Source organism: Bacillus rossius, chromosome 13 (assembly GCF_032445375.1).
Source record: "Bacillus rossius redtenbacheri isolate Brsri chromosome 13, Brsri_v3, whole genome shotgun sequence".
Classification (NCBI taxonomy): Eukaryota; Metazoa; Arthropoda; class Insecta; order Phasmatodea; family Bacillidae; genus Bacillus; species Bacillus rossius.
The window spans coordinates 39,688,228-39,715,859 of record NC_086340.1 but is presented as its reverse complement, the minus strand read 5'-3'; the positions used below and the strand labels follow the sequence as shown (position 1 = coordinate 39,715,859).

General features: G+C 41.0%; 1 protein-coding gene across 1 annotated transcript in view; it reads left to right on the top strand.

Annotated features, from left to right (window-relative positions):
* The window catches only part of LOC134538458 (protein APCDD1-like), a 178,365-nt gene that overhangs the window by 144,407 nt on the left and 6,326 nt on the right, over positions 1 to 27,632 (top strand). The window contains exons 3-4 of the mRNA XM_063379785.1: positions 7,138 to 7,505; positions 19,703 to 19,926. Coding sequence (XP_063235855.1) covers positions 7,138 to 7,505; positions 19,703 to 19,926 — 592 coding nt within the window. The remainder of the gene's footprint in view (positions 1 to 7,137; positions 7,506 to 19,702; positions 19,927 to 27,632) is intronic.

Below are 27,632 nucleotides of genomic sequence, written 5' to 3'. Positions count from 1 at the left end.
AGTATTAAACTGTACTTTTATCGAAACTCGGTTCAATACCAGTAATTAGTAGAGACAGGAAAAATTCGCGAATTCATTTGGCGATAGGCTAAAATACAAATCGTTATACCTCAGTGCTGCCTCTGCTATTGGTTCACAACTCACCTGGGTGACTCTGGGCCAATGAGAAACACCCAACCAAAGCTTTATCGAATCACAGGCTGCTACGTTGGAACGTCTCACAAGACAGCAGCCAATGAGTGGGTGGCATTTGACCGAGTGTACGTAGAACTATGGAGCTCATCCTGCAGGTCATTGAACCCGCGAATTTTTCCGCTCCCTAGTAATTAGATTTAACTTGTTATAGTTCAAATACCTTCCCGGTTTGTCGGTACCAGCAATTTCTGTACAACAAGTTTTTGTAACAAAAAAAAAATTGGCTAATGATTTCAGAACCACCGCGTGTTTATATCTTGGCGTATCGGCTGAATTTAGTCGCCAGCAAGGAAACGGCAGGCGTTATGGTGAACTGGTGGTGGCCGATCTAACAAGGAGGTCGGCCACCCGTCATGACCGATTTCTATGGACCGGAAAAATACGCGGGTTCAATGACCTGCAGGATGAACTCCATAGTTCCACGTACACTCGGTCAAATGTCACCCACTCATTGGCTGCTGTTTTGTGAGACGTCCCAATGTAGCAGCCTGTGATTCGATAAAGCTTTGGTTGGGTGTTTCTCATCGGCCCAGCGTCATCCAGGTGAGTTGTGAGCCAATGGCAGAGGCAGCACTGAGGCATAACTATTTGTATTTTAGTCTATCGCGAAATGAATTCGCGAATTTTTCTGGTCTCTACCGATTTCGTCCAGATTCCAAGTATGTGAAGTACCTGGCTAGCAATGAAAGTGACGCAACCAGATGGCCAAGCATTTTCGAACAAAAAAAAAAACTTTTATATTCGTGGGATTCCCAAGCAGTAGGTAGTTATTGCAGGGTCGCGGGTTCGAGTCCTTGCGCAGAAGCTTTTTTTCTTTGTTTTTTCACCTTCAATTTTTACGATACTTACTCCACAAATGAACCGAAATAATGCATAATACATTTTATTTATATTTACAAAAAGACATGAGGCGTCATTATTTAACAGGTGCATAGTCATGGACAATTCGTGATTGTGAATAACTTTCCAAAAAGGAATTGTAATTAAATCGTACACGAGGACTTCGTATTCAGTTAGTTTAATTAAATTTTACAATGAGTGTCACCCCAAAACATGCCATTCATCAACATTATTTAAAATAATTCTACGTAAAATTTTGTGTCCGAGTTTATTTATTATAAGTGTATTTGCAACATGAGAACACATGAATTTGGCTCGTTAACGAGGTTATATGTCACACATCTCTGGCTAGTAATGAAGGACTCGCTCACATGTTTTGTTTTTACTGTCATATTTGAATAAGTAATTCAGTCTGTATATCAGAAGATAATTTGACTGCGAAAGCTAGAAAGCTAACTAAAAAAAAAAAAATACATTTTCCAGTCTCGTTCATTTAATGACAAGTTAAAAAACTGATGTAATCAGGTACTCAATGTATTGTATAGTATAAGTGATTACGAGATGGAGAACAAATTCAGAAACTTCATATTTTAATAATGTCTTACATGGCGTATGTGACCAGTCATTAAATCGTTTTAGGGTTAAGCGGAAACAGTAAACACGTTTCTGATCTCTTGATTATTTTGCACTGTGCATTATTGTTGCTTGCCTTGACAAAATGGTCAGGATATTGCCGAACGTAGCGAGCAATTTGAAACAGACGATCAGTGTGTGGACACGCGGACAGTTATCCTCGCGACGGTTAGCCGCAGTTATAAATAACTGCAACTGTTATAAATAACTGCAGCGACGGTTATCCGCAGTTATAAATAACCGCAGCGACGGTTAGCCACAGTTATAAAAAAACTGCAACTGTTATACATAACTGCAGCGACTGTTAGTCGCAGCTATAAAAACTGCAGCGACGGTTAGTCGCAGTTATAAATAACTGCAACTACGGTTAGCCGCAGTTATAAATAACTGCAACTCCTCGAGGCAACCAAGGTACGTTGCGCGAATTGTGTGTAATCGCAGCGGTTTTAGTCAGCGCTGCAGTTTGCGCCGAGAGTCGCGAACTGGTAAGCCAGGAAATATCTCATCACCCCACCTCTCTGAAGTGCACATTCGACGGAACATGTTCCCTGAGTTAAAAAAAAAAAAAAAAAAAAAAAAAAAACTGTCAACCCGAGAGTGTTTATAGCCTTGATCCATAATCCTGTAGACAACCGGAACATATTTATCACCGTAAATTACTTAACACGGAATTTAAAAAAAAATGTCTACAGTGTAGCAAATAAATCTCTAAAAGTTATAATTAAAGCGATCACAATTTTATCCAACCATAATTTTTGAACAGATTTGCAATTTAAATATTTCAAAACTAAATAATTTTTTACTTTAAAGAACCCACATAACGGCTAGTTTGCACGTAAAATGAACTAATGATGTGGTATTAAATTGTAGCGAAATACTATCATTAGAGGCAGGCATTTTTCGCGAAAAAATCTGAACGCCCATTAGACTGCAATACGGTTTGCCCACGTCAGCTTTATCTTCCTTGTGATTGGCGGCCGTCTGTAAGAGAAGCCATTGCCTTATTGGACCGGCCGTTCAGGACGCGTTTGCTTCCGCACTTAATCACTGTGATTGGTGTGCTGACACTATACACGTACCTGGAAGAAACTCGACCAATCAAGAAACACTGTGCAACCTATTAACTATGTGCTAAATTTCCGCTAAATTACGATAAATTTCCGCGAAAAATACATGCCCATAACTATCATATAGGCCTATACACAGAATTACATTTTATTTTTAGCTTGCTTAACTTTTCAAACAGCCAATGCCTATTCAAAGCCTGCATATTTGCGATACATTTTCGTTAAATCAACAGAATAACTTAGTTACTGATTTAACATGTTATCGTGGTGTCGGATTTCACTCGAGGTATCATATTTCAACTGTGGTCAAGACCCAGTCCCAGAAGACTTGGGTATTTATTAATTTTTGGGGAACGCTACGTCGCATTGGAGACATTTCAAACCATCGACATTTTTTTGGATTAAAACGGGAAGTTTTCCCTCAAAAGGAAATTTTCCCCTTGAAATAGGGGACATTTTGTGACTATTTGAGGATTTGAAGTCTTTTTGACGTGACAACGTCTAATAAATAGATGAACGCAGGCTGAACGCAAAAAGTGTCCCGTTACGAACATTGTTCCGTTACGCTGTGTCCCGTTACGCTCATTGTTCCGTTACGCTGTCGGCGAGTGCAGTAATAATAGGTTATGTTACAATTGACTAAAAAATTATGGTGATTCATATAATTGATGATAGATATTTGATTATAGTTTATTTATTTGAAAACTTGTTTATAATTATATTTAAACTTTATAGCTAAACGCCAGTTTTTAAAATTAATTACAAGTCATCTACATGTGAACTATTTCGTCGACTGTTTATAAAGTGAAGTGAAAAGTTAATGTGGTTATCATTACTTATTATAACAACAATTTCGGCAATAAAGGTTAATTATTGTTGCATTTTAAAAATCTGATTACTAGTATAATTTTAAGAATTTTTCTTTTTTTATTAAATAAAAATGATTCAATTTTATTCATAAAAGTATGCAATCATTTCATCAATGTCTTGTTATGACGTTGTCACGTTAAACTATCATCCATAAACCGACTTTAAAGACAACCAATTTTTTTGGTAAAAATTTTGAGGATTCTTTCCCTCTAGAAATCCAAGATGGCGGACGGTCACCGACCGGCTCCGCGCACCTCAGCCTGAAGCCTGCGCTCATAGGACTGTCACACTTCTGCGCATGCTCCTAGCGACTGTTCGCTAGTTCAGTGACTTCTAGGATGGACTGCACGGTCCTGTACGTACTCGAGCAAACATTCCTGGCTCATTGGCTGCTGACTCGAGAGTGGTTCCTAAACTTTTTCAGCTGGCGACCCACCTTTCCTTATCGGAACACCTCCACAATCAGTCGATACATGGTGGAGTAAAAAACCTTACTTGTATCGTATCTCTTCCTCATGTATATATAATTTACCATCAAATATATATATATATATATATGCTTTTTTGAAGACACAGATTGATTATTGATAAACAATTTGTGCTCTGATTTGAAAATGGTTCACAAAATCTAAGCACTTTGTAGCAAAACAGTTATTTATTTAACAATAGATACGTGTTTGCACACAATTCGATTTGTTTCGATTTTTCTTATCTTTTATGATGGTTTATTCGATGGTTTCTGATAGTTCTAGGATCGAGTCGCGACCCACCTGTAACCCTTCCGCGACCCGCCAGTGGGTCGCGACCCACCGGTTGTGAACCGCTGGTCTAGCCTGTTACCCTTGATCCACACTTCTTTGGCCGTGTCTCTCATTGGTCCAGAGTCGTCCAGGTGAACCGTGTACCAATAGCAAAATAATCGAAAAGGTATAATTATTTTAATTTTAGCCTGTCGCGAAACGAATCAACCAATTTTTACGGTCTCTTAATTATTATTAGAGACAGGAAAATTTCTGGGATTCATTTCGCGGTTGGTTGGAATTCAAACAGTTTTATCTTTGACCTGCTTCCAAGATTGGCCCAGATGTGACGGACTCTGAGTCAATTAGAAACCATCATCAGAAATAAGTATCCATCCATAGGCAACTCAGGTTATAAATCTCTCAAGCAAGCAACCCATGTGAAATTTTATATCCTCAACAACCTAGCCTACCAGCTGCTTTCGCCATGAAATATGATTGCGAAAGAACTGTAGGCAAATAAGCCGTCAATGTTGGACTCGAAAACAATTACATGGCGTAACTTGGGCGCATGGTAGGCTGTAGGTATATCCATATCTATTACAGGGGTGGCATACAAATCCGGGTGATTGTCGTGAGTGGGAGGGGGGGGGGGAAAGCAGAATAGGTGCTACTTGCATCACATTGAAAATACATCTGTTTTTTGTCGATAAGAAAGCATCGAGTGGATTTAATTACCACCTTATTGGCCACAGTACAGTATTTAGCTCCACTTTCGCTATCATATGGTCCATCTTGACTCTTGACATCTTTGATGTTTGATCTATGGATGATGGTGCGCTTCTGTTCTCCCCATAGGCTGATGTAACCCAGTACGCGATAACACCGAAGACTGTTTCCTAGTACCTCCTTAAAGAACCCTTTACCCTGAAGGGTACTTGAAAAGTACAAACTTGCAGGATTTCAACAATTTTTTTCTTCCACCTTCCAAATAGTTGCAATGATCCTTAAAATTCGCCGATGCAGCTTTCGTAAAAGGACGAGTCAGCCACCAAAGCCATTTCATGCATCCTTGTGGCTCTCAAGGCGTTTGTGGCACTGTCTTCTAGATAAGCGTAACGATAATCCATAATCCATCGTGTTCATCTTTTGCTGTGTGAAAATTGAAAATTGCCCAAGAAATAGGGGGAGTGAAAAATGTTTTAACGCGAAAAAAAAAAAGTATTTCTTTGTTGACACAATAGGTCGTGTTGGCGTCTAAAGAATTCTGATATAATTTCACTGCTAGATTCTCATTGGCAGGAACCTTGATATTTAAGGATCCTTCGGTTGAAGGCCCCGCCTACTACGGTGTGCAGAGTTCCAGAAGAAATCACGCGGCATTGAAAAACTTCTCGAGAGGTCCGAATAGTGTCTGTTTACTAAAAAGCATTTAAGAATGTGTTGAGAGCGGATTGGTATTCTTGTTCCCATGTTTAGTTTTTAAAATGTTTAAAATATATATTTTTAGGGCATGAAACGCCATCTGCAGATTCTTGAAAGCGCTCAATGGATTTTCGTTTCGCCTTTATCTTCATTTTTCCGCCATATAATGTTACGGTCACCGCTCAGATCTCACAGTTGTCCTGTGCACGACGAGATGACCACAGCCTTGCGCTTAGAGGCGATACCACGCTAGAAGCACCAGCGAGCGTCGCACTTATCCCGCCTCACTCTGTCATTTTTGAAATTTAACTTTCTTAGGCGCGTTGTGGAAAAATAATGAGTGAATTTTTACGGATTTTACACTGAATATTTTCTAGCTTGTCAGGCTTCGTATCGCAGTAGTTATAATGCACGTTAATAAATTAACGGATCTTGGTTCGTAACTCGGTGGTGGATGTTTTTCTTTTTTCTTTTTAAATTAAAGATTACTGGATTATACAAATTTTGCTTCAAAAAATATATATAAATTCATTTTATGTCTGGATTAAGCTCCAAGTTGGGGTTTAGAATTTTTTCAAATATTTTTCGTTTTTATTGGAGACGTTTCAGTATTTATTTCGTTATTATTTCATTATTATTTCATTCCACTCTGCAAATCGAATGATTCGAAAGTCGAAGTAGCTGCTCCGGAAATGAATTCCAGCGACGGGTGGGGAACTACGTGGAAGTCACGTTCAGAAATTTAGTGATTATATTGAATACTGGTCCATATGAATAAAAAAAAAACATTTGTTATTGTAAATATATGTGATATAAATTGTATTTATAAACATTTTTCAAGTGTATTTTTTAAATGTATTTATATAATTAAGGTTATGTTCCTGTATGTATAATTTATTTGTAAATTAAATTTAATAAATTATTAAACTGAATAATTTTTGTTAAAATGATAATCAAATTTGTTTTAGTGTCTTAAATTTTAAAAGAAGTAGGTAAGCTATAAGTTCTAATGCACGCACATACAACAAATATTTTTTTTTGTAAATGGAACTAAAATTATTATGTAATATTACACATATTTAAATTTTTTTTTAAATATTTACATGAAAACAACTTTACCACTACAAAATAAGTGTTCGCAGTAAAACTGGGTTCGGATTCTTACCTGAGCATTCATGCTTTTTTGCTGTCCCACCACCTCCAATAGTAGTCTTTTGTAAACCGTTCCCCGAATAGCTCTCCAGTATCAGCTGTGAACATGAATGTGCACAGTGAAATACTGTTATCTTCTCCAGTGGTACTCTTGAATGAAACACACTCAGCAGTACCGTGGCCATGTGTTGTGAGAACTGGTGACCTGCCCGCAGGTGCGAGACGCGGCCCGGGCCGGAGTACGTGCTGCGCAGCTACACCTTCTACAGGAACCACTCGTTCCGCCTGCTGCTGGCGCGCTACCAGGGCGAGTGGTGCGCCTCGCCCCAGCACACGCTGGCGGCGCGCGGCAGACTGCGCCTGCGCGGCAGGTCGTGGCTCGTGCCGGGCGCTCTGGAGGCGGAGTACGAGCTGCGCCGGGTCACCGTGACGGCGCACTCGGAGGCGGCGGCGGCCGACCTGGCGCGCCGCCTCAACGCCACCTGCCCGGGCAGCGCGCGGCGGCGCTGGCGGCCGCACCGCGAGTACCTGGTGCTGGCGGGCGGCGGCGCACGGCCCCCGCACCGCGACAACACCCTGCAAGGTAACCCGCCGTCCCTCCCTTACCCCTTTTACCCTCCTCCCTCCCTTACCACCTTTCCCATTCTCCCTCCCCCCCTTACCACTCCCCCCCCTCTCCCCTTACTGCTCTCCCCTCCCCCATTTCCCTCCCCTCCCCCCTTACCAATCCCCTCCCCCCTTACCATCCCCTCTCTCCTCTCCTCTTACCACTGCCCATTCCTCTCCCCAGAGGCACCGATCAGCGGGAAAGCTGGAGGATGGGTCGCTATAGGCACAGAAAACTAAGCTAATTGAAGATTATCAAAAAAAAAAAGTCACATAGAAGTAGGGCGCGAAAGGCACAGAAAAGTAAGCTAATTGAAGGTCTGCCCACAAAAGTCACATAGAAGTAGGGCGCGAAAGGCACAGAAAAGTAAGCTAATTGAAGGTCTGTCCACAAAAGTCACATCGAAGAAGGGTGCGGAAGTCACAGAAAAGTAAGGTAACTGAAATACTGTCCAAAAAATTTACGAAAGTAACATAAAGGTAGGGTGCCTGAATGACTGGTCGGGAAAGTCACAGAAAAGTAAGGTAACTAAAACACTGTCCACAAAAGTCATGAAAGTAACGTAAAAGTAAGGAAACTGGACTTGTCGCGAAAGACACATAAAAGTAAGGTAACTAAAACACTGTCCACAAAAGTCATGAAAGTAACGTAAAAGTAGGGAAACTGGAGGACTGGAAGAGAAAGTCACAGAAAAGCTAATTAAAGGATTATCCATAAACATCACAAAAGTCATGGAAAAGAGGGAAATTGAAAGACTGGGTGTGAAATCACAGAAAAGTAAGGTAGGTAACTGAAGGACTGTCCACAAAAGTCACGAAAGAAGGGAACCCGAAGAAATGGTCGCGAAAGACACAGAAAAGTAAGGAACCCGAAGAACTGGTCGCGAAAGTCACAGGAAAGTAAGCTAATTGAGGGATTATTCACAAATATCACAAACGTCCTGGAAAAGAGATAAAATTGAAAGACTGGTTGCTAAAGCCTCAGAAAAGTAAGGAAATTGAAGAAATTTCCACGAAAAGTAGGGAAACTGAAGGACTAGAAGAGAAAGTCACGTGAAAGTAAAGACATTGACCACTCCACCACCGTGCTATCCCACCTGCTGGTCATCAAACATGCACAATTTGACTCAGACTTAGCTCACGCTTTAATAAAGCTCGATTTGATATCGCCCTGGTAAATTGGCAAGTCTTACTCAAGCTCATTGAAATATTGAGAATGCAAGTCTGTGCCATAGACATCAAAGTTTAGTTCGAAACAAGTGATGCATAAGCTAGATTTTGCCAAATTTCACAGCAAGTGTAAATCAAATAACTTGGCCAAGCTTACCACAAATCAAGATTCTATTTGAGCTAGGACTGTTGGATTCTTTTTCTTGTAGATAAACCTGCTAGGGCACATTTTTTTTTCTTATGACAAGGCTTGTCGCACCTAGAGAACAAGTCTGACACAGTAATAAGACACCTATATAAAATTTATTATTTTGAAAGGAACTAATTAAGGCTTTAAATATCATTGAAATTGGGTCAATAGAAACGACAGGGGTCGACGAGATGAGAATGGAGCATTGGTGGTTTGTGAGGGGGGGATGGGGGTGTTCCGAGAAAACCCACAGGTCATTCAGATTAAGATTTCAATGGTTTCCCAAGATGAAGAAATTGTTCCCCTCTATACAGACCATGACAGTAGTATGTAAATGACGGTCCTGAAACAGGATGCAGGTAGTGGATTGTGATTGTCGGTCCGCCATCTTGGATTGTGACGTCACGGCGGCCATTTTTGACTCAAAATTCCTCAAAATTCCTCAAAATTGACTCAAAATGACTCAAAATTTCCCGTTTTCGAGGGAAAAATTCCCGATCCGAGGGAAAATTAGGATTTCGAAAAACCACAAAAGTCGTTTTGCATTAAAAACCACGAAATTCCTGATAGAGGCTTAAGCATCCTTAACTCAAGCCTCAGTTAAGCCTCTATCAGGATGTGACCTCGACCTTTGACCTTGACCCCGACGGCCATTTTGGATCCGCCATATTGAAAATCCGTAATTTTAATGCTAGAGATTCGGGAAAAAAAATTAAAAATCAAAAAAATTAACTAATCGAATTAAATAATAAAAAATCCTTAAAACCACCGTTGCACTTTTTCGTGACGGCCGCCATCTTGTCTTCGTTGCTGGAAGCCACCATCTTGTTTTCACCCGCTAGAGTGCGCCGATGACATGCTAGTTTAATTCGTATCCGCTAGAGTGCAGTAATAATTTATTACTGTGACACCCGCCATCTTGTCATTTGGCCGCCATCTTGAAAATCCGTAATTATTTAGCTAGAAATTCGGGAAAACTTTCAAAATTAATTAAATAAATCACTCATTAATTTACATATTGATTTGATCCGCTCCTGTCCTCGGTTCGATCTTGGATGATGCAAAAAAAAATTAAATATAACATCAATTTAACATAATAGTAACAGGTTCGAGGAATTAAACACTGCAAGTTCTTTTACAAACATAATATTTATTACATAATTTCTATTCTACTACAGGATCATTTGAGAAAGCCAGCAATCTTATAATCATTTAGTTCCGCAGCGGTGTGAAATGACTAATTCTTAGCTCCAATCGGTTTATACTAGACAGAGTCCAGCCAGAACCTTTACAGACATAGTCCACCTCTTCTTGACAGAGTTTCTGGATACCGTTTTTAACAGTTTGCTTCACATCGTCAGAACTGTAAATTACTGCAGCCGATGTCTTGAATGCACACTTCTTCACTTTGTCATCGAACGGATATGGCTTTCCATATATACAGTCCAACCACAAGTTATATTTCAAAGGTCCGTTTGTTGCTACATCATCAGTAAGCTGATTGATTATGTCCTCTCTGATATCATCGAGAAAATTACAAATGTCTTTCGACTCACCTAACGTATTTAAATAATAATAGTCCTTCAATGTTCCACGAAATGCAGACTGCGCCAAGTAGAAGCCATTATCGTTCACTTGTAATGCTCCGAACACAGTCTTAGGTTTAGTTCCATGTTCAGACGTCATAACAATCGGTTGCTGGGCATCGGTTTTCTTGCTTGTACGCTTTCGTGTCTCCAATCTAAAGCGAGGAGTCGAAATGTCGGCAGGTAGTTCAGCAGTAGGAGCACAGACTCCACCTTTACATTTTTTCGCATGATGTCGCAAACTGTCAATTCGAGTAAACCATTTAAGGCACTCATCACATCGAAACTTCATGCGAGATGGATTCTTCGTGCATTTGCTCCGCTCATGTCTTCGTGCATCATGGGAAAATGCGAACGACGTATCACAGTAGCTGCAAGGATACCGTGGTGATGAAGAAGATCCTTTCAGACCCGATCCAGATACAGGCGTTGCAACAGTAGTACCATCTCCAGGCATACTCTTATGCACATCGACGCATCGTTGTTGTGACAAAACCTTTACTTTCTGCCGCACAGCAGGACCTTTGCATGCCTTCATGTGCGTTTTCATATTATCTTTTCTGGCAAACTGCTTATGACATTTCTCACAAACAAACATTTTACGATATAGGTTCTTGGCACATTCTCTATTCTCATGTCGTCGAGCATTGCTGTTGTTTGAGAAAATCTTGTTGCAGTAACAGCACCGATGTTCGTTAGTTGTTGTCGATTCAGCATCCATTGAAGTCTCCATCGAGGTCGTATCGTCGATCGTCGTGGTTTCCTGCACATCCAGCTCAGTAGTCATTAAGCTATCTTCTGCTGGTGGTATCACATCTGTTGAAATCTCCTCCAATGTTGTCGTTCTCGTTGCCAACGGGATCTGCACCTTCTTCGTCGTCGTTGACGTCAAGGTTCCCGTAGACGATGGTACAACGTCCATCATGTTCGTCGTTAAAGTCGGTAAAGATGCCATCAAGTTCGCAAGATCAAGTAATTACGCGACTTATGCACCAGATGAATCAAATTAGGTGATCCTTGCAACGTCGTCGTCAGTAACAAACTGAGCGACCTGTTGTCTAGGACTCGCTTATATACATGCACCGTATGGAATAAAACGCTAGTCAAATCAAGAACCATTTACAATAATACTAGAGTCAAAACAACATTAAAATAGAAGGACCATCAACGAAAAGGCAGCACATTTGGAAGCACCGACAACGTAAAGGCAGCACATTTGGAAGCACCGACAACGAAAAGACAGCACATTTGGAAGCACCGACAACGAAACGGCAGCACATTTGGAAGCACCGAAAACGAAACGGCAGCACATTTGGAAGCACCGACAACGAAATGGCAGCACATTTGGAAGCACCGACAACGAAAAGGCAGCACATTTGGAAGCACCGACAACGAAACGGCAGCACATTTGGAAGCACCGACAACGAAACGGCAGCACATTTGGAAGCACCGACAACGAAAAGGCAGCACTTTTGGAAGCACCGACAACGAAACGGCAGCACATTTGGAAGCACCGAAAACGAAACGGCAGCACATTTGGAAGCACCGACAACGAAATGGCAGCACATTTGGAAGCACCGACAACGAAAAGGCAGCACATTTGGAAGCACCGACAACGAAACGGCAGCACATTTGGAAGCACCGACAACGAAATGGCAGCACATTTGGAAGCACCGACAACGAAAAGGCAGCACATTTGGAAGCACCGACAACGAAACGGCAGCACATTTGGAAGCACCGACAACGAAAAGGCAGCACTTTTGGAAGCACCGACAACGAAACGGCAGCACATTTGGAAGCACCGACAACGAAACGGCAGCACATTTGGAAGCACCGACAACGAAACGGCAGCACATTTGGAAGCACCGACAACGAAAAGGCAGCACATTTGGAAGCACCGACAACGAAACGGCAGCACATTTGGAAGCACCGACAACGAAACGGCAGCACATTTGGAAGCACCGACAACGAAAAGGCAGCACATTTGGAAGCACCGACAACGAAAAGGCAGCACATTTGGAAGCACCGACAACGAAAAGGCAGCACATTTGGAAGCACCGACAACGAAAAGGCAGCACATTTGGAAGCACCGGCAACGAAAAGGCAGCACATTTGGAAGCACCGACAACGAAAAGGCAGCGCATTTGGAAGCACCGACAACGAAAAGGCAGCACCATCATCAAAAAGGCCGCACATTTGTCATTGGCTCCAATATTCATTGGCTCCAATATTCATTGGCTCCATTATTCATTGATTCCATCAGTCTATTGATTCCATCAGTCTAGTGACTCCATCTGTCATTGGCTCCTACAGTCATTGGCTCCTACAGTCATTGGCTCCAACAACTGTCTTTTGTCTCACCAACTCCAAATATATATATTTGGCTAGAATTCTACGAGTCTAAGAGACTATGAGACCACATGGCTACGAGTCTAAAATGATCTAGCTGGTTACGAGTTATACATGGCTTGCGAGGCTACAGAGCTACGAAGTTTCTAGTACACAGGTTTAAATGACTGCGAGGATACAGGACTACAAGTCTGCAAGAGTACTTGACTACGAAGGTACTCGTCTACATGACTCCAGTTACCGCATCTGTCTTCGACGGAATTTTATCTTTTGCTCCAACTGCTCCATCAGCATTATGTTATAAGATTACAAGGCCTCTTGCTTACGTAGCTTCAAGTCTACAAGCCTCCAATGCATCATGACTGCGAGACTACGATCAATGAGGTTACGAGTCTACGCGATTGCGAGTCTTCTAGGTTACATGATCGCGAGGCTATAGGACTACGAAGCTTCTAGAACGCATGGTTACGAGACTGCGAGGCTACAATTCTACGAGGTCCCAAGACATCCAGGCTACGCGACTACGAGCCATGAGGTTACGAGACTACGTGACTACGAATCTTCAAGTTTACGAGACTGCGAGGCTACAGAGCTACGAAGCCTCTAGTACACAGGTTTACGTGACTGCGAGGATACAGGAATACAAGTCTGCATGAGTTCTTGACTACGAAGCTACTCGTCTACAAGGCTCCAATTGACACATCTGTCTTCGATGCTATTTTCTCTTTTGCTACATCTACACCATCAGCATTATGTTATAAGATTACAAAGCTACTTGCTTACGTAGCTTCAAGTCTACGAGGCTCCAATACATCATGACTACGAGACTACGAGCCATGAGGTTACGAGACTATGCGATTGCAAGTCTTCAAGGTTACGTCATCGCGAGGCTATAGGACTACGAAGCTTCCAGAACGCATGGTTACGAGAATGCATGACTAATTGGCCGCATGGCTACGAAACTTTATGTCTCTAACTGACTACAATAGCACTATTCAGTGGTGAGAGTTAATTTATTTCATGCAAAGGTACTTGCTGCAAGCAGTTCCACTTTTCAACATCAGATGACGTCACGTTTTGCTTGCAGGTAAAATAATATTTATTTATTTTATGCGGGATGCGGGTTGTTCACTATCGATCGCATAAGAAGAATGGCATCGATAGTCTTCAAGGAGAAGGAAGTTCGTCCTTCCTGCTAGTGCTTCTCAGATTTCTCACGGTCCGCTATCTTGGATTGCGACGTCACGGCTGCCATCTTAGATGGGTGTGACTTTGACCTTTGACCGAAACCGCAGGAATGATCGCAAGCACCCGGATTAACCATCAAAATATATATAAGAATTATCAGGAGCACACGGAGAAAACCATCATAATATTGGCAAGAATAATCAGGAGCACACGGAGAAAAACGACACATGTTTTCTTTGATATCATAAAATTACAGAAAAAAATATTTAGAAATAAAAAAAATTAATAAAAAAATTTAAAATAAAAACAAAAAATACATAAATAGATTCTGCTAGCTTGTAAACTTATCATTGCTGAGCAAAGATAGAGTTCTAGTACAAGCCAGAATTTTATGTATTTTTTGTTTTTATTTTAAATTTTTTTATTAATTTTTTTTATTTCTAAATATTTTTTTTCTGTAATTTTATGATATCAAAGAAAACATGTGTCGTTTTTCTCCGTGTGCTCCTGATTATTCTTGCCAATATTATGATGGTTTTCTCCGTGTGCTCCTGATAATTCTTATATATATTTTGATGGTTAATCCGTGTGCTTGCGATCATTCCTGCGGTTTCGGTCAAAGGTCAAAGTCACACCCATCTAAGATGGCAGCCGTGACGTCACAATCCAAGATGGCGGACCGTGAGAAATCTGAGAAGCACTAGCAGGAAGGACGAACTTCCTTCTCCTTGAAGACTATCGATGCCATTCTTCTTATGCGATCGATAGTGAACAACCCGCATCCCGCATAAAATAAATAAATATTATTTTACCTGCAAGCAAAACGTGACGTCATCTGATGTTGAAAAGTGGAACTGCTTGCAGCAAGTACCTTTGCATGAAATAAATTAACTCTCACCACTGAATAGTGCTATTGTAGTCAGTTAGAGACATAAAGTTTCGTAGCCATGCGGCCAATTAGTCATGCATTCTCGTAACCATGCGTTCTGGAAGCTTCGTAGTCCTATAGCCTCGCGATGACGTAACCTTGAAGACTTGCAATCGCATAGTCTCGTAACCTCATGGCTCGTAGTCTCGTAGTCATGATGTATTGGAGCCTCGTAGACTTGAAGCTACGTAAGCAAGTAGCTTTGTAATCTTATAACATAATGCTGATGGTGTAGATGTAGCAAAAGAGAAAATTCCATCGAAGACAGATGTGTCAATTGGAGCCTTGTAGACGAGTAGCTTCGTAGTCAAGAACTCATGCAGACTTGTATTCCTGTATCCACGCAGTCACGTAAACTCGTTTTCTAGAGGCTTCGTAGCTCTGTAGCCTCGCAGTCTCGTAAACATGAAGATTCGTAGTCACGTAATCTCGTAACCTTATGGCTCGAAGTCGCGTAGTCCTGTATCCTCGCAGTCACGTAAACCTGTGTACTAGAGGCTTCGTAGCTCTGTAGCCTCGCAGTCTCGTAAACTTGAAGATTCGTAGTCACGTAGTCTCGTAACCTCATGGCTCGTAGTCGCGTAGCCTGGATGTCTTGGGACCTCGTAGAATTGTAGCCTCGCAGTCTCGTAACCATGCGTTCTAGAAGCTTCGTAGTCCTATAGCCTCGCGATCATGTAACCTAGAAGACTCGCAATCGCGTAGACTCGTAACCTCATTGATCGTAGTCTCGCAGTCATGATGCATTGGAGGCTTGTAGACTTGAAGCTACGTAAGCAAGAGGCCTTGTAATCTTATAACATAATGCTGATGGAGCAGTTGGAGCAAAAGATAAAATTCCGTCGAAGACAGATGCGGTAACTGGAGTCATGTAGACGAGTACCTTCGTAGTCAAGTACTCTTGCAGACTTGTAGTCCTGTATCCTCGCAGTCATTTAAACCTGTGTACTAGAAACTTGGTAGCTCTGTAGCCTCGCAAGCCATGTATAACTCGTAACCAGCTAGATCATTTTAGACTCGTAGCCATGTGGTCTCATAGTCTCTTAGACTCGTAGAATTCTAGCCAAATATATATATTTGGAGTTGGTGAGACAAAAGACAGTTGTTGGAGCCAATGACTGTAGGAGCCAATGACAGATGGAGTCACTAGACTGATGGAATCAATAGACTGATGGAATCAATGAATAATGGAGCCAATGAATATTGGAGCCAATGACAAATGTGCGGCCTTTTTGATGATGGTGCTGCCTTTTCGTTGTCGGTGCTTCCAAATGCGCTGCCTTTTCGTTGTCGGTGCTTCCAAATGTGCTGCCTTTTCGTTGCCGGTGCTTCCAAATGTGCTGCCGTTTCGTTGTCGGTGCTTCCAGATGTGCTGCCTTTTCGTTGTCGGTGCTTCCAAATGTGCTGCCTTTTCGTTGTCGGTGCTTCCAAATGTGCTGCCTTTTCGTTGTCGGTGCTTCCAAATGTGCTGCCGTTTCGTTGTCGGTGCTTCCAAATGTGCTGCCGTTTCGTTGTCGGTGCTTCCAAATGTGCTGCCGTTTCGTTGTCGGTGCTTCCAAATGTGCTGCCGTTTCGTTGTCGGTGCTTCCAAATGTGCTGCCGTTTCGTTGTCGGTGCTTCCAAATGTGCTGCCGTTTCGTTGTCGGTGCTTCCAAATGTGCTGCCTTTTCGTTGTCGGTGCTTCCAAATGTGCTGCCGTTTCGTTGTCGGTGCTTCCAAATGTGCTGCCTTTTCGTTGTCGGTGCTTCCAAATGTGCTGCCATTTCGTTGTCGGTGCTTCCAAATGTGCTGCCGTTTCGTTTTCGGTGCTTCCAAATGTGCTGCCGTTTCGTTGTCGGTGCTTCCAAATGTGCTGTCTTTTCGTTGTCGGTGCTTCCAAATGTGCTGCCTTTACGTTGTCGGTGCTTCCAAATGTGCTGCCTTTTCGTTGATGGTCCTTCTATTTTAATGTTGTTTTGACTCTAGTATTATTGTAAATGGTTCTTGATTTGACTAGCGTTTTATTCCATACGGTGCATGTATATAAGCGAGTCCTAGACAACAGGTCGCTCAGTTTGTTACTGACGACGACGTTGCAAGGATCACCTAATTTGATTCATCTGGTGCATAAGTCGCGTAATTACTTGATCTTGCGAACTTGATGGCATCTTTACCGACTTTAACGACGAACATGATGGACGTTGTACCATCGTCTATGGGAACCTTGACGTCAACGACGACGAAGAAGGTGCAGATCCCGTTGGCAACGAGAACGACAACATTGGAGGAGATTTCAACAGATGTGATACCACCAGCAGAAGATAGCTTAATGACTACTGAGCTGGATGTGCAGGAAACCACGACGATCGACGATACGACCTCGATGGAGACTTCAATGGATGCTGAATCGACAACAACTAACGAACATCGGTGCTGTTACTGCAACAAGATTTTCTCAAACAACAGCAATGCTCGACGACATGAGAATAGAGAATGTGCCAAGAACCTATATCGTAAAATGTTTGTTTGTGAGAAATGTCATAAGCAGTTTGCCAGAAAAGATAATATGAAAACGCACATGAAGGCATGCAAAGGTCCTGCTGTGCGGCAGAAAGTAAAGGTTTCGTCACAACAACGATGCGTCGATGTGCATAAGAGTATGCCTGGAGATGGTACTACTGTTGCAACGCCTGTATCTGGTACGGGTCTGAAAGGATCGTCTTCATCACCACGGTATCCTTGCAGCTACTGTGATACGTCGTTCGCATTTTCCCATGATGCACGAAGACATGAGCGGAGCAAATGCACGAAGAATCCATCTCGCATGAAGTTTCGATGTGATGAGTGCCTTAAATGGTTTACTCGAATTGACAGTTTGCGACATCATGCGAAAAAATGTAAAGGTGGAGTCTGTGCTCCTACTGCTGAACTACCTGCCGACATTTCGACTCCTCGCTTTAGATTGGAGACACGAAAGCGTACAAGCAAGAAAACCGATGCCCAGCAACCGATTGTTATGACGTCTGAACATGGAACTAAATCTAAGACTGTGTTCGGAGCATTACAAGTGAACGATAATGGCTTCTACTTGGCGCAGTCTGCATTTCGTGGAACATTGAAGGACTATTATTATTTAAATACGTTAGGTGAGTCGAAAGACATTTGTAATTTTCTCGATGATATCAGAGAGGACATAATCAATCAGCTTACTGATGATGTAGCAACAAACGGACCTTTGAAATATAACTTGTGGTTGGACTGTATATATGGAAAGCCATATCCGTTCGATGACAAAGTGAAGAAGTGTGCATTCAAGACATCGGCTGCAGTAATTTACAGTTCTGACGATGTGAAGCAAACTGTTAAAAACGGTATCCAGAAACTCTGTCAAGAAGAGGTGGACTATGTCTGTAAAGGTTCTGGCTGGACTCTGTCTAGTATAAACCGATTGGAGCTAAGAATTAGTCATTTCACACCGCTGCGGAACTAAATGATTATAAGATTGCTGGCTTTCTCAAATGATCCTGTAGTAGAATAGAAATTATGTAATAAATATTATGTTTGTAAAAGAACTTGCAGTGTTTAATTCCTCGAACCTGTTACTATTATGTTAAATTGATGTTATATTTAATTTTTTTTTGCATCATCCAAGATCGAACCGAGGACAGGAGCGGATCAAATCAATATGTAAATTAATGAGTGATTTATTTAATTAATTTTGAAAGTTTTCCCGAATTTCTAGCTAAATAATTACGGATTTTCAAGATGGCGGCCAAATGACAAGATGGCGGGTGTCACAGTAATAAATTATTACTGCACTCTAGCGGATACGAATTAAACTAGCATGTCATCGGCGCACTCTAGCGGGTGAAAACAAGATGGTGGCTTCCAGCAACGAAGACAAGATGGCGGCCGTCACGAAAAAGTGCAACGGTGGTTTTAAGGATTTTTTATTATTTAATTCGATTAGTTAATTTTTTTGATTTTTAATTTTTTTTCCCGAATCTCTAGCATTAAAATTACGGATTTTCAATATGGCGGATCCAAAATGGCCGTCGGGGTCAAGGTCAAAGGTCGAGGTCACATCCTGATAGAGGCTTAACTGAGGCTTGAGTTAAGGATGCTTAAGCCTCTATCAGGAATTTCGTGGTTTTTAATGCAAAACGACTTTTGTGGTTTTTCGAAATCCTAATTTTCCCTCGGATCGGGAATTTTTCCCTCGAAAACGGGAAATTTTGAGTCATTTTGAGGAATTTTGAGGAATTTTGAGTCAAAAATGGCCGCCGTGACGTCACAATCCAAGATGGCGGACCGACAATCACAATCCACTACCTGCATCCTGTTTCAGGACCGTCATTTACATACTACTCATGACCATTTCCTTTCCCAATAATATTGTGGTCTGTTATGCGTTACCGCCTCTAATAAACTCGCTGTTAACCACCAACCATTTAACCTTAGTAAAATATAAGTAAATGACATATACTCCAGATCGTTGGCTTATGGTGCCAAAGTAACTGTCAAATTTTGTTTGTAAGTCCAGAAACCTTGTCTGCGACTCAATTTTTGTGAAAAAAACAATGTTCCAACAAGAAAAGCAAAGGAGATATCGGATTTAATTTATAGGTACTAAAACCTTAAAAATATTAACAACAATAAAATATTTAATCACCAACAGATGTGTGGGACTGAGCCTAAAGAACTCGCTGTCAACGATAGGTTATGCCATAATAAAGATAAAAACTACCATTCAAGTCCTCTGAATGTGACGTCTTTTCACACAGGTCGGCTGCAGCGGCAGGAGGAAGAGGAGATTGACTGTCTGTCTGCGCTGAACACAGTCTTCCACGAGCTTCAACTGCTGAGGGTGCACATCAGGCCGGCGGGACCACCAGACTATCGCCATCCTCGGCACGAACTGCTGCTCGGTGACATGCACTCCAGGCCCGAGATGGGTGGCCAGTACCGTCCCACAGCGTTCCAGGTGCCACTGCTCAAGGCCGACCAGGTATGAGTTCACAACAACTGTGTGTCACACACTCCTGCTGGTCAGAACTATACTCTCCCAAACCCTAGCTGTGGGTCCAGCAACATCCCACGGTGTTCCAGGTTCCACTGCTCAGGGCTGACCAGGTATGAACCATCTGTTACCGTGTGTCACACACTCCTGCTGGACAGAAAATACTCTCACAAACCCTAGCTGAGGGTCCAGCAATGTCCCACGTTGGTCCAGGTGACGCTTATCAGAGCTAACCAGGTATGAACCCTCATTTACCGTGTGTCAAACACTCCTGCTGGTCAGAAAATACTCTCCCAAACCCTAGCTGCGGGTCCAGCAACGTCCCACGTTGGTCCAGGTGCTGCTTCTCAGGGCTAACCAGGTATGAACCCTCTTTTACCGTGTGTCACACACTCCTGCTGGTCATAAAATACTTTCCCAAGCCCTATCTGAGGGTACAGCAACATCCCACCATTGTCCAGGTGCCACTTCTCAGGGCTGACCAGGTATGCACCTTCTGTTCCCGTATGTCACACACTCCTGCTGGTCAGAACATACTCTCCCAAACCCTAGCTGAGGGTCCAGCAACATCACGCGTTGTTCCAGGTGCCGTTGCTGAGGTTGACTAGGTATGAATCTTCAGCATGTATGTGTTACACACTCTTGCTGATTACAATAATACACTCCCAGCCCTAGCTGGGTGGCCAGTACATCTCACAGCTTTCCATGTGCCGCTGCTTAAGGCAGATAATGTTTGATCCATCAGGAATTGTGTGAATTTTACAGTCTTGATTGTCATAACTATACTTTCCTGACTTGAGCTCGGCAGCCAGTACCACTCCATGGTATTCTTAGTTCTGCTGCCTAAGGCCGACCTCATATCATATGTGCCATATCGATACATTAGTTTTTTCTTGGACTTAATGAGTTGTCTACAGCAAGTTGTTTTGAGACTCTCAACATTTACATCACACCTAAAGGGAATGAAGAAAAAATCGTATTTTGCCTTTAATTGGTGAAACAACCCAGTATTGAATTTGAGTGATTTCTTAAAATGGTAGAAAACTAATATTAGGGGTGCCGAATATGGTTTTTTTAATTCACTTCCCTGTAGTGCGAACCCAATGTTTCACCACTGAGCCTCCTCACTTCATACACACACACACACACACACACACACACACACATTTTCAGAAACTTGAGCTTTTCTTTGTCTAAGATGACCTGCCACATTACATCGCATTACACATTACAAGTGCCGCTGCTCAAAGCTGACCAGAAAAAAATGTGAGTCACACACACATCTGCTGGTCAGAAATGTGCTCTCATATCCTGAGATATTGAGTCCAAACCACACCACTGCCTTGAGAGGTACTGCTGTTCAGGCATGAACAGGTTTGATGCCCTAAAAACCAAGATTCTTGCACAGACATCACTACCTGAGGAGTCTGTATTGCCCGGCTGAAGTGTTTAATACCACTGCTTGAAGGTGATCTTCCTGCAACTACTGCTTTTAAGTAACATGCTCTTCTATAGTGAGCTATGGAATCGATACCATCGTGTCGCTGCTAAAATTCGACCCAAGTATGGAACATATGAATTCTCGTGTCTCTTACACATTTGCTGACCTGCAGAGTCCGTACGCCCTACCGGATTTCATGCCCCACTGCTAAATGCTGGTCAGAACTTCTAACTCTTGAGCCTCAGATATGGAGTCGGAACAACACCACCGCTATTGCTCAAATATGACCATATATGGTCACCTAGCAATCTTGTGATTCATATAATCTACTGGTCAGAAACTATGACTTCTGACCTGAACTGAGTAATCTGTACTGCTCTACCGGTTTGAAGGTTCTGTTGTTGACTGTTAAGGTATGATCAAACAGTAAACCTATGTCTCACACACAAATCTGCTTCTAGGAAAAATGCATTTTTGACCTGAGCTGAAGATTACGTTAACAAAGATTTACTAATTTTACACTTTTGTCGGTTGATTTTGAGAAAAAATCTAAAAGGCCTACTACAGTTGGTGTAATTTTATGCATACATTTCTAAAACAAATAGTTCTTAAAGATTCGGTAAAAATACACAGATGTACATTGGTTATTAGTAATTGTAACTAACATGTTAAATTACACATTACAATTTATATATGATATTACACTTACAAAAAATATTAAATTGATGTGTCCATTTTTTCGTCTGTACGTAATACTTGTGGACACACAAATGCGTCATTGTAAAAGCTCTAAATATTTGTCAGAGTAAATTGACAACTACCATAAAATTGAAATTTGTATGATGAAATTTTATTTTATCTCACTAAGGTTACAAAAGAAGTATTTCCATTACTCAGTGGTTTATTAGTGTGCATGATGGAATAGAGGTTATGACGCTAAATTAACAACCTTAAAGTCATATGTTTGATACTCCGCTAAGTTACTCATATTGTTTGAAGTGTTTGATTGAAAAATTAATGTTATTAAAATTATCTCTGAAAAACACGCTGTTCATTAACAGCCATAAGATACAAAATATACTTATACATTTTTTTGGAAGTAGTACAATGTTCATTTTTATTTTAAATCTATCCAACGATGCAGGAAAAACTGAAATTTGTGGTAAATATTCACATGCGTGTATATGTAAATTTATATATCACAGAGTAAAGAACAACAGCTGTTTACTAAACCATGAAATTATCCTTTCACACTTTTGACTGCATTTTTACTTGAGCAAAACAGTTAAAACACACAATAATTAACTAACGTTGGAGGAAACTCTGTTGCCACAAAATGATTTACAGTGTAAGTTGACAGGAGGAACTGGATTACAATCCTTCAAGAACACATTTTTTTCATAATCTGCATCTGGTTTGTTTGGATTAAATTATGTTTATTAATTCGCTCATAAAGTCCATCTCGATAGGAATAGCAGAGCTCAATATGTCTAAAAATAGTACGTACTTTTTGAATTTAGGTGTACACATGTCGCTTGTCTAGATACCATTTATAGTTAAAATCAAATCACATTTGTTTTTAAATTTGAAATGAATGTATGGTGTACGTGTTTGATACTTTCAGTTATTTTAAAAATACATTTTAATCGACTATATATTTAATATTTTTCAGTGGGGTCAAGAGACGAGATAATAGAATGTACACCAACAAGCTGGGGAAACTACAAAATGTGTGAATGCATGTGGCAATACAGAACAAAATGTTATCATTGACTTACAGCTCTTAAAAATTTCATGAAAAGAGATTCTTTCAATAAACTACGACTCCTACTCTGTGACGAATTTGCACGGAATGAAGTTGAGTGTGGGCAGGAATTTTTCGCGAAAAAAATCTGAACGCATGCTAGACTGCAACAAGGTATTTCCGCACTAGTGGTTTCTTCCTTGTGATTGGCGGCCGTCTGCAAGAGAAGCCTCTGCCTTATTCGACCGAGCCACTCAGGATGCCTTTGCTTTCGCACTGAATTACTGTGATTGATGTTCTAAAAGTAGACTTTTACCTGAAAACATCTGACCCAAACACTAAACACAAACGATGTTACGGTGTTTCAACTCTCAGCTAGCCTCGAAATCTTTTAACTGGACTATTAAGACGCGTCTGCTTCCGCGCTGGACTATGATTGGTGTGCGGTCACCAGACTTGTATCTAAAATAAACCCGGCCAACGAGGAGACACAGAAAATGCTAGTTCCAACACACAGCTGGTCTGGAATTTCGCGTGAAAGGAATGGCCCTAGCGCATTCGATACATTAACTGTGAAATAAACACAAGTCCCCATTGTCTCTATGGCGTGGACTCTAGGAAGCATGCTGATGTAAAAGAATATTAAAAAAAAGGCGAAAGCGAGTCATTTGTGTAAAAAAAATATTAGTGGGCCATATCCGACCTGCTCGCATGTTTTCACGTAAGTTATTACACGACATTCCCGTCAAGATCCTAAACATATTATATCGAGCGCCTTTAATGGCATTCCACAAATTGATGTCAATTTTACGGCCGTCTTGACCCTTCGTCGTAGCTTTGCGAATAGTTACTTTTACTCCAGCTCGGAAGATTTTACGACCAGTACTGGTTTCGCATGTCACACACGCCTACTAAAACTTTTAAATTTCCGGCGAACACGTTTTCGGAAAAGCTTCTTCTCGTCTGACAACTAAACATCGACACAGTTACAGAACCAACTTTGTTGAAATTTTATTCGCTGTTTTTTTAAAACACAGTCGTTTTGATAAACTTTTCCGCTTTAAGCTCGAAGGCTAGAGAAAACGGAACATGTAAGAACTTGGTGATGATAAACAATGGTCGAGCTCTTACTAGGTGTTACATTTTTGAATTACGGTAAAAACTTTATCTTAATTGGTATTTTTTTTAGTTAGGTGATATATTTAATATTTATACCTGTATATATGAATATATATACGTCATTCACTCGTAATGATTTTATATGATATTGCAAAATACAAGAGTACTAGTTTTGTACAAAGATTTGGAACGGTTGTAAAAAAAAGCTAGAGAAAAATGCATTAACATGTCTCCCACACACTTATTGCCTATTAGAATGCGAGTAAACGTTTATTATTCAAGGACAGAAACAGTTTTTAGGAGACTTCCCCCAAAGAGTGTCTACCAAAAGGTTGGGTTCGATACTTCGCGAGTTTAACTCAGAATATAATAAGTTTTTTCCCCTTGAACTTACAAAATTCACAACAGTCATTACAGCTCTAAATCTTTTTTTTGTGTGTGAATTTACGATATGATGCACTAAAATTAACTGCCATTCGTGGTAAATTGGTTGCACATGTATTTACCGACTTATTGCGCACTTTTGATAGTATTTTAACTTGAGCACAATATTAAAAAAAAACACTAACAAGTTTAGGTGTGAAACTACACTTACATAAGCGAAGTCTGCTACCACTTACAAGTCGTGCAGGAGCATACGTGTTTTTTTTTTTGACACTGAAGGCTGACAGACCAGTGAAGGCAATCGAATAACCCAGCTATTTTAAAACTCAGGCTGAAAAAAAAACTCTCTGGAACACACTAATTACCAAGATTACTTCACGTCTTACCTACTTATTATATCTGTGAGTGAATGTGTGAGTGACTGGTTTTAATGCAGTACTACTTATTATTTATTATCTTGTTTTGGCATCGTCGGACTTTTTTATGCGTTAATTACTTTTCAGTACGTGTATGGCTATGCTTAATTATAAGTTTCCTGTAAATTAATTTTTTTTTGTTAATTTTTTGTAATGTTACCTCTTATCTTTGAAAATCTAGTAAAACGTAAATATCTTAATACCCATTTTATCACCTATTATGTTATGATTTTTTTTTTAAATTTCAATGTGTGATTTAATAACAGAAAATGTGGTTAAGTGTAAGAAAAACCATATCTCCTTAACTTCGTCACCAACAAAGACGATAATACCGGTAAGACGCTGCCGCCACTTAACATTTCGCGCAAGAGTCCATAATTGTGTTTATATAATGGATAGAGACCGGAAATATTCGCGGGTTCAATGACCTCCAGGATAGACTCCAATATCTTCTACACACTCGGGCAAATGCCAACTGTTCATTGGCTGCTGACTTGTGAGTCGTCTCGACTGGGTGGTCTGTGATTCGACACTTCTATGAGTGAGGGTCTCTAATTGGCCCTCAGTCCTCCAGATTAACAGTGAACCAATGTCAGAAGCAGCACTAAGGTATAATTATTTGAATTTTAGCATAACACGAAATGAACCCGCGAATTTTTTAGGTCTCTAATAATGGAGATGTGGCTCTCTACCGTCACTACCGGGTAGCGAGACACGTCCCCACTCACTACCATGATAGCGTCTTTCATAAGTAACGGCCATAGTAAGTAATATATATATAGGTCCGATACACTACAGTTTATTTACACACTTAAATAAAATTACAAGATATAATAATCTAATATTCACCTTATTAAAAATACTAGCTTAAAATATTAAACCAACAGTTTGATTTATGTCTCATCTATAATGGACCTTTAGAGACTTGTCTTTCCAAGTCAGTACCAACTGTGCCATAGTATCACCATGCATGGTGTCATCATTCTCAATCAATACCTTAAAAATAAATGGAAATACTGCTATAGTGAAATTAGCGACATTAAATTAAACAGGTGAAGCATAGTGAAGAACTGGACGTGACGTAGACTCGAGTTGCCACACTTGCGCGGGAGGGAGGGTGGAAGAAGTGGGACGGGCAGAAGTGTAAGACACTGAGAGAACAATCCACTAGTCTCTGGGAGAACAGTTCCTCTGTTGTCCCAGCAATCCGCTTCGCTCCGCCGAGGGGGCAGTCAATAACAGTGCACAGGGAGGGGGGGGGGACATTGTTCCTTCAAGCGTGGCTTCCACGTCGACGCCTGTCCTGTCTCAAGTGTCCTCCCTTTTCCTAGGTTTCTAAGGACCCTACCTTCCACAGCCCTACAAGGGAACTTTCCACCTCTTTGTCACACTTCTGGGTCTAGTGAAAGACCTCAGCTCAGCATGCCAGAGACCTTTTCTCAAACTCTAAGTACTTAGCACTCGTCCACACACGCCAACTCGGATTTACTTTTTTACTTCACTAATTTCAGGGTGTCATATATATATATATATATATATATATATATATATATATATATAAATTATTATGCGTTGTTCATCTGTAGAAACACAGAATTAGAACTTCTGTTGAGTCAATAGTGAATTTAACGCAACTATTCTGGTAAATAATTTAAATAACGATTATTTATCTTGAAGTGGTCGGTGCGCGTCACTTGAACTTCGCGCCGCGCGGCGGGCTTCGGCGCTCCTTACCTTCCTACTTTCCCCCCCCTCTCTCTGCGTCCAGTGCTGTGTCTGACTTCCCCTCGTGAGGTGTCCGCGCATGCGCGTGGCGCCCTCTTGCTTAATTAAAACTAGGTGTAATGCCTTGAAGGCTCTTCTTGTTCGTTAGCACACAGTCGGTGCTGGTCGTGATTTAAGCATGTAGTCAGATACTTGCTTTAGAGAGAGAGTGTGACAGCGGGGAGAATGCACGTAAGTGTTGTAAGGTGGTGACCCTTACAGTAATGTAATCGGTACTTGGTAATAGCTGCACTATAAATTCTTATTTCGGCCGTCACCGTCTAAATTCTATTTGGCATTTATTGTTTTCCTTGATCGTTTTTGTATTAATACCATGCATAGTTTGTTTGACGTTTCTCCCCGTCTGGTCTACAGTCTTCGTTAGGACTTGTTTTTACGTAATGTATTTAATGTATTAATTTGTGAGTTTTCTTTTTATATCTTGCTTTATCATGCTTTACAGTAAGCTTATACCGCCTAGTGTAGGTCAGGCCGCGGTCACCTGCATGTTCATTTGACGTTTTTTTGTATGAGGCATGTCCGTGTTCACGACATTCATTATCCCTGTGTGTAAGTGTTAATACTTAATTGTAAAATTTCTATCCATCAAGTATCTATCAAGTTTCTATTATGTATTAAGTATTTAATCCTAAAGAAAACATGGATATGTGTTCACGTATTTTGCCGTGGCATTTGTACCGCTAATTTTTCTTGCTATCAGTATTAAATAAAATACTCAGTATTAATTTTGTATGTAAAAGAATGTTTTACGTGAGGCTTTTGCCCAGGATTAAACGATACGTATTTAAATTCACTATTTGCTACT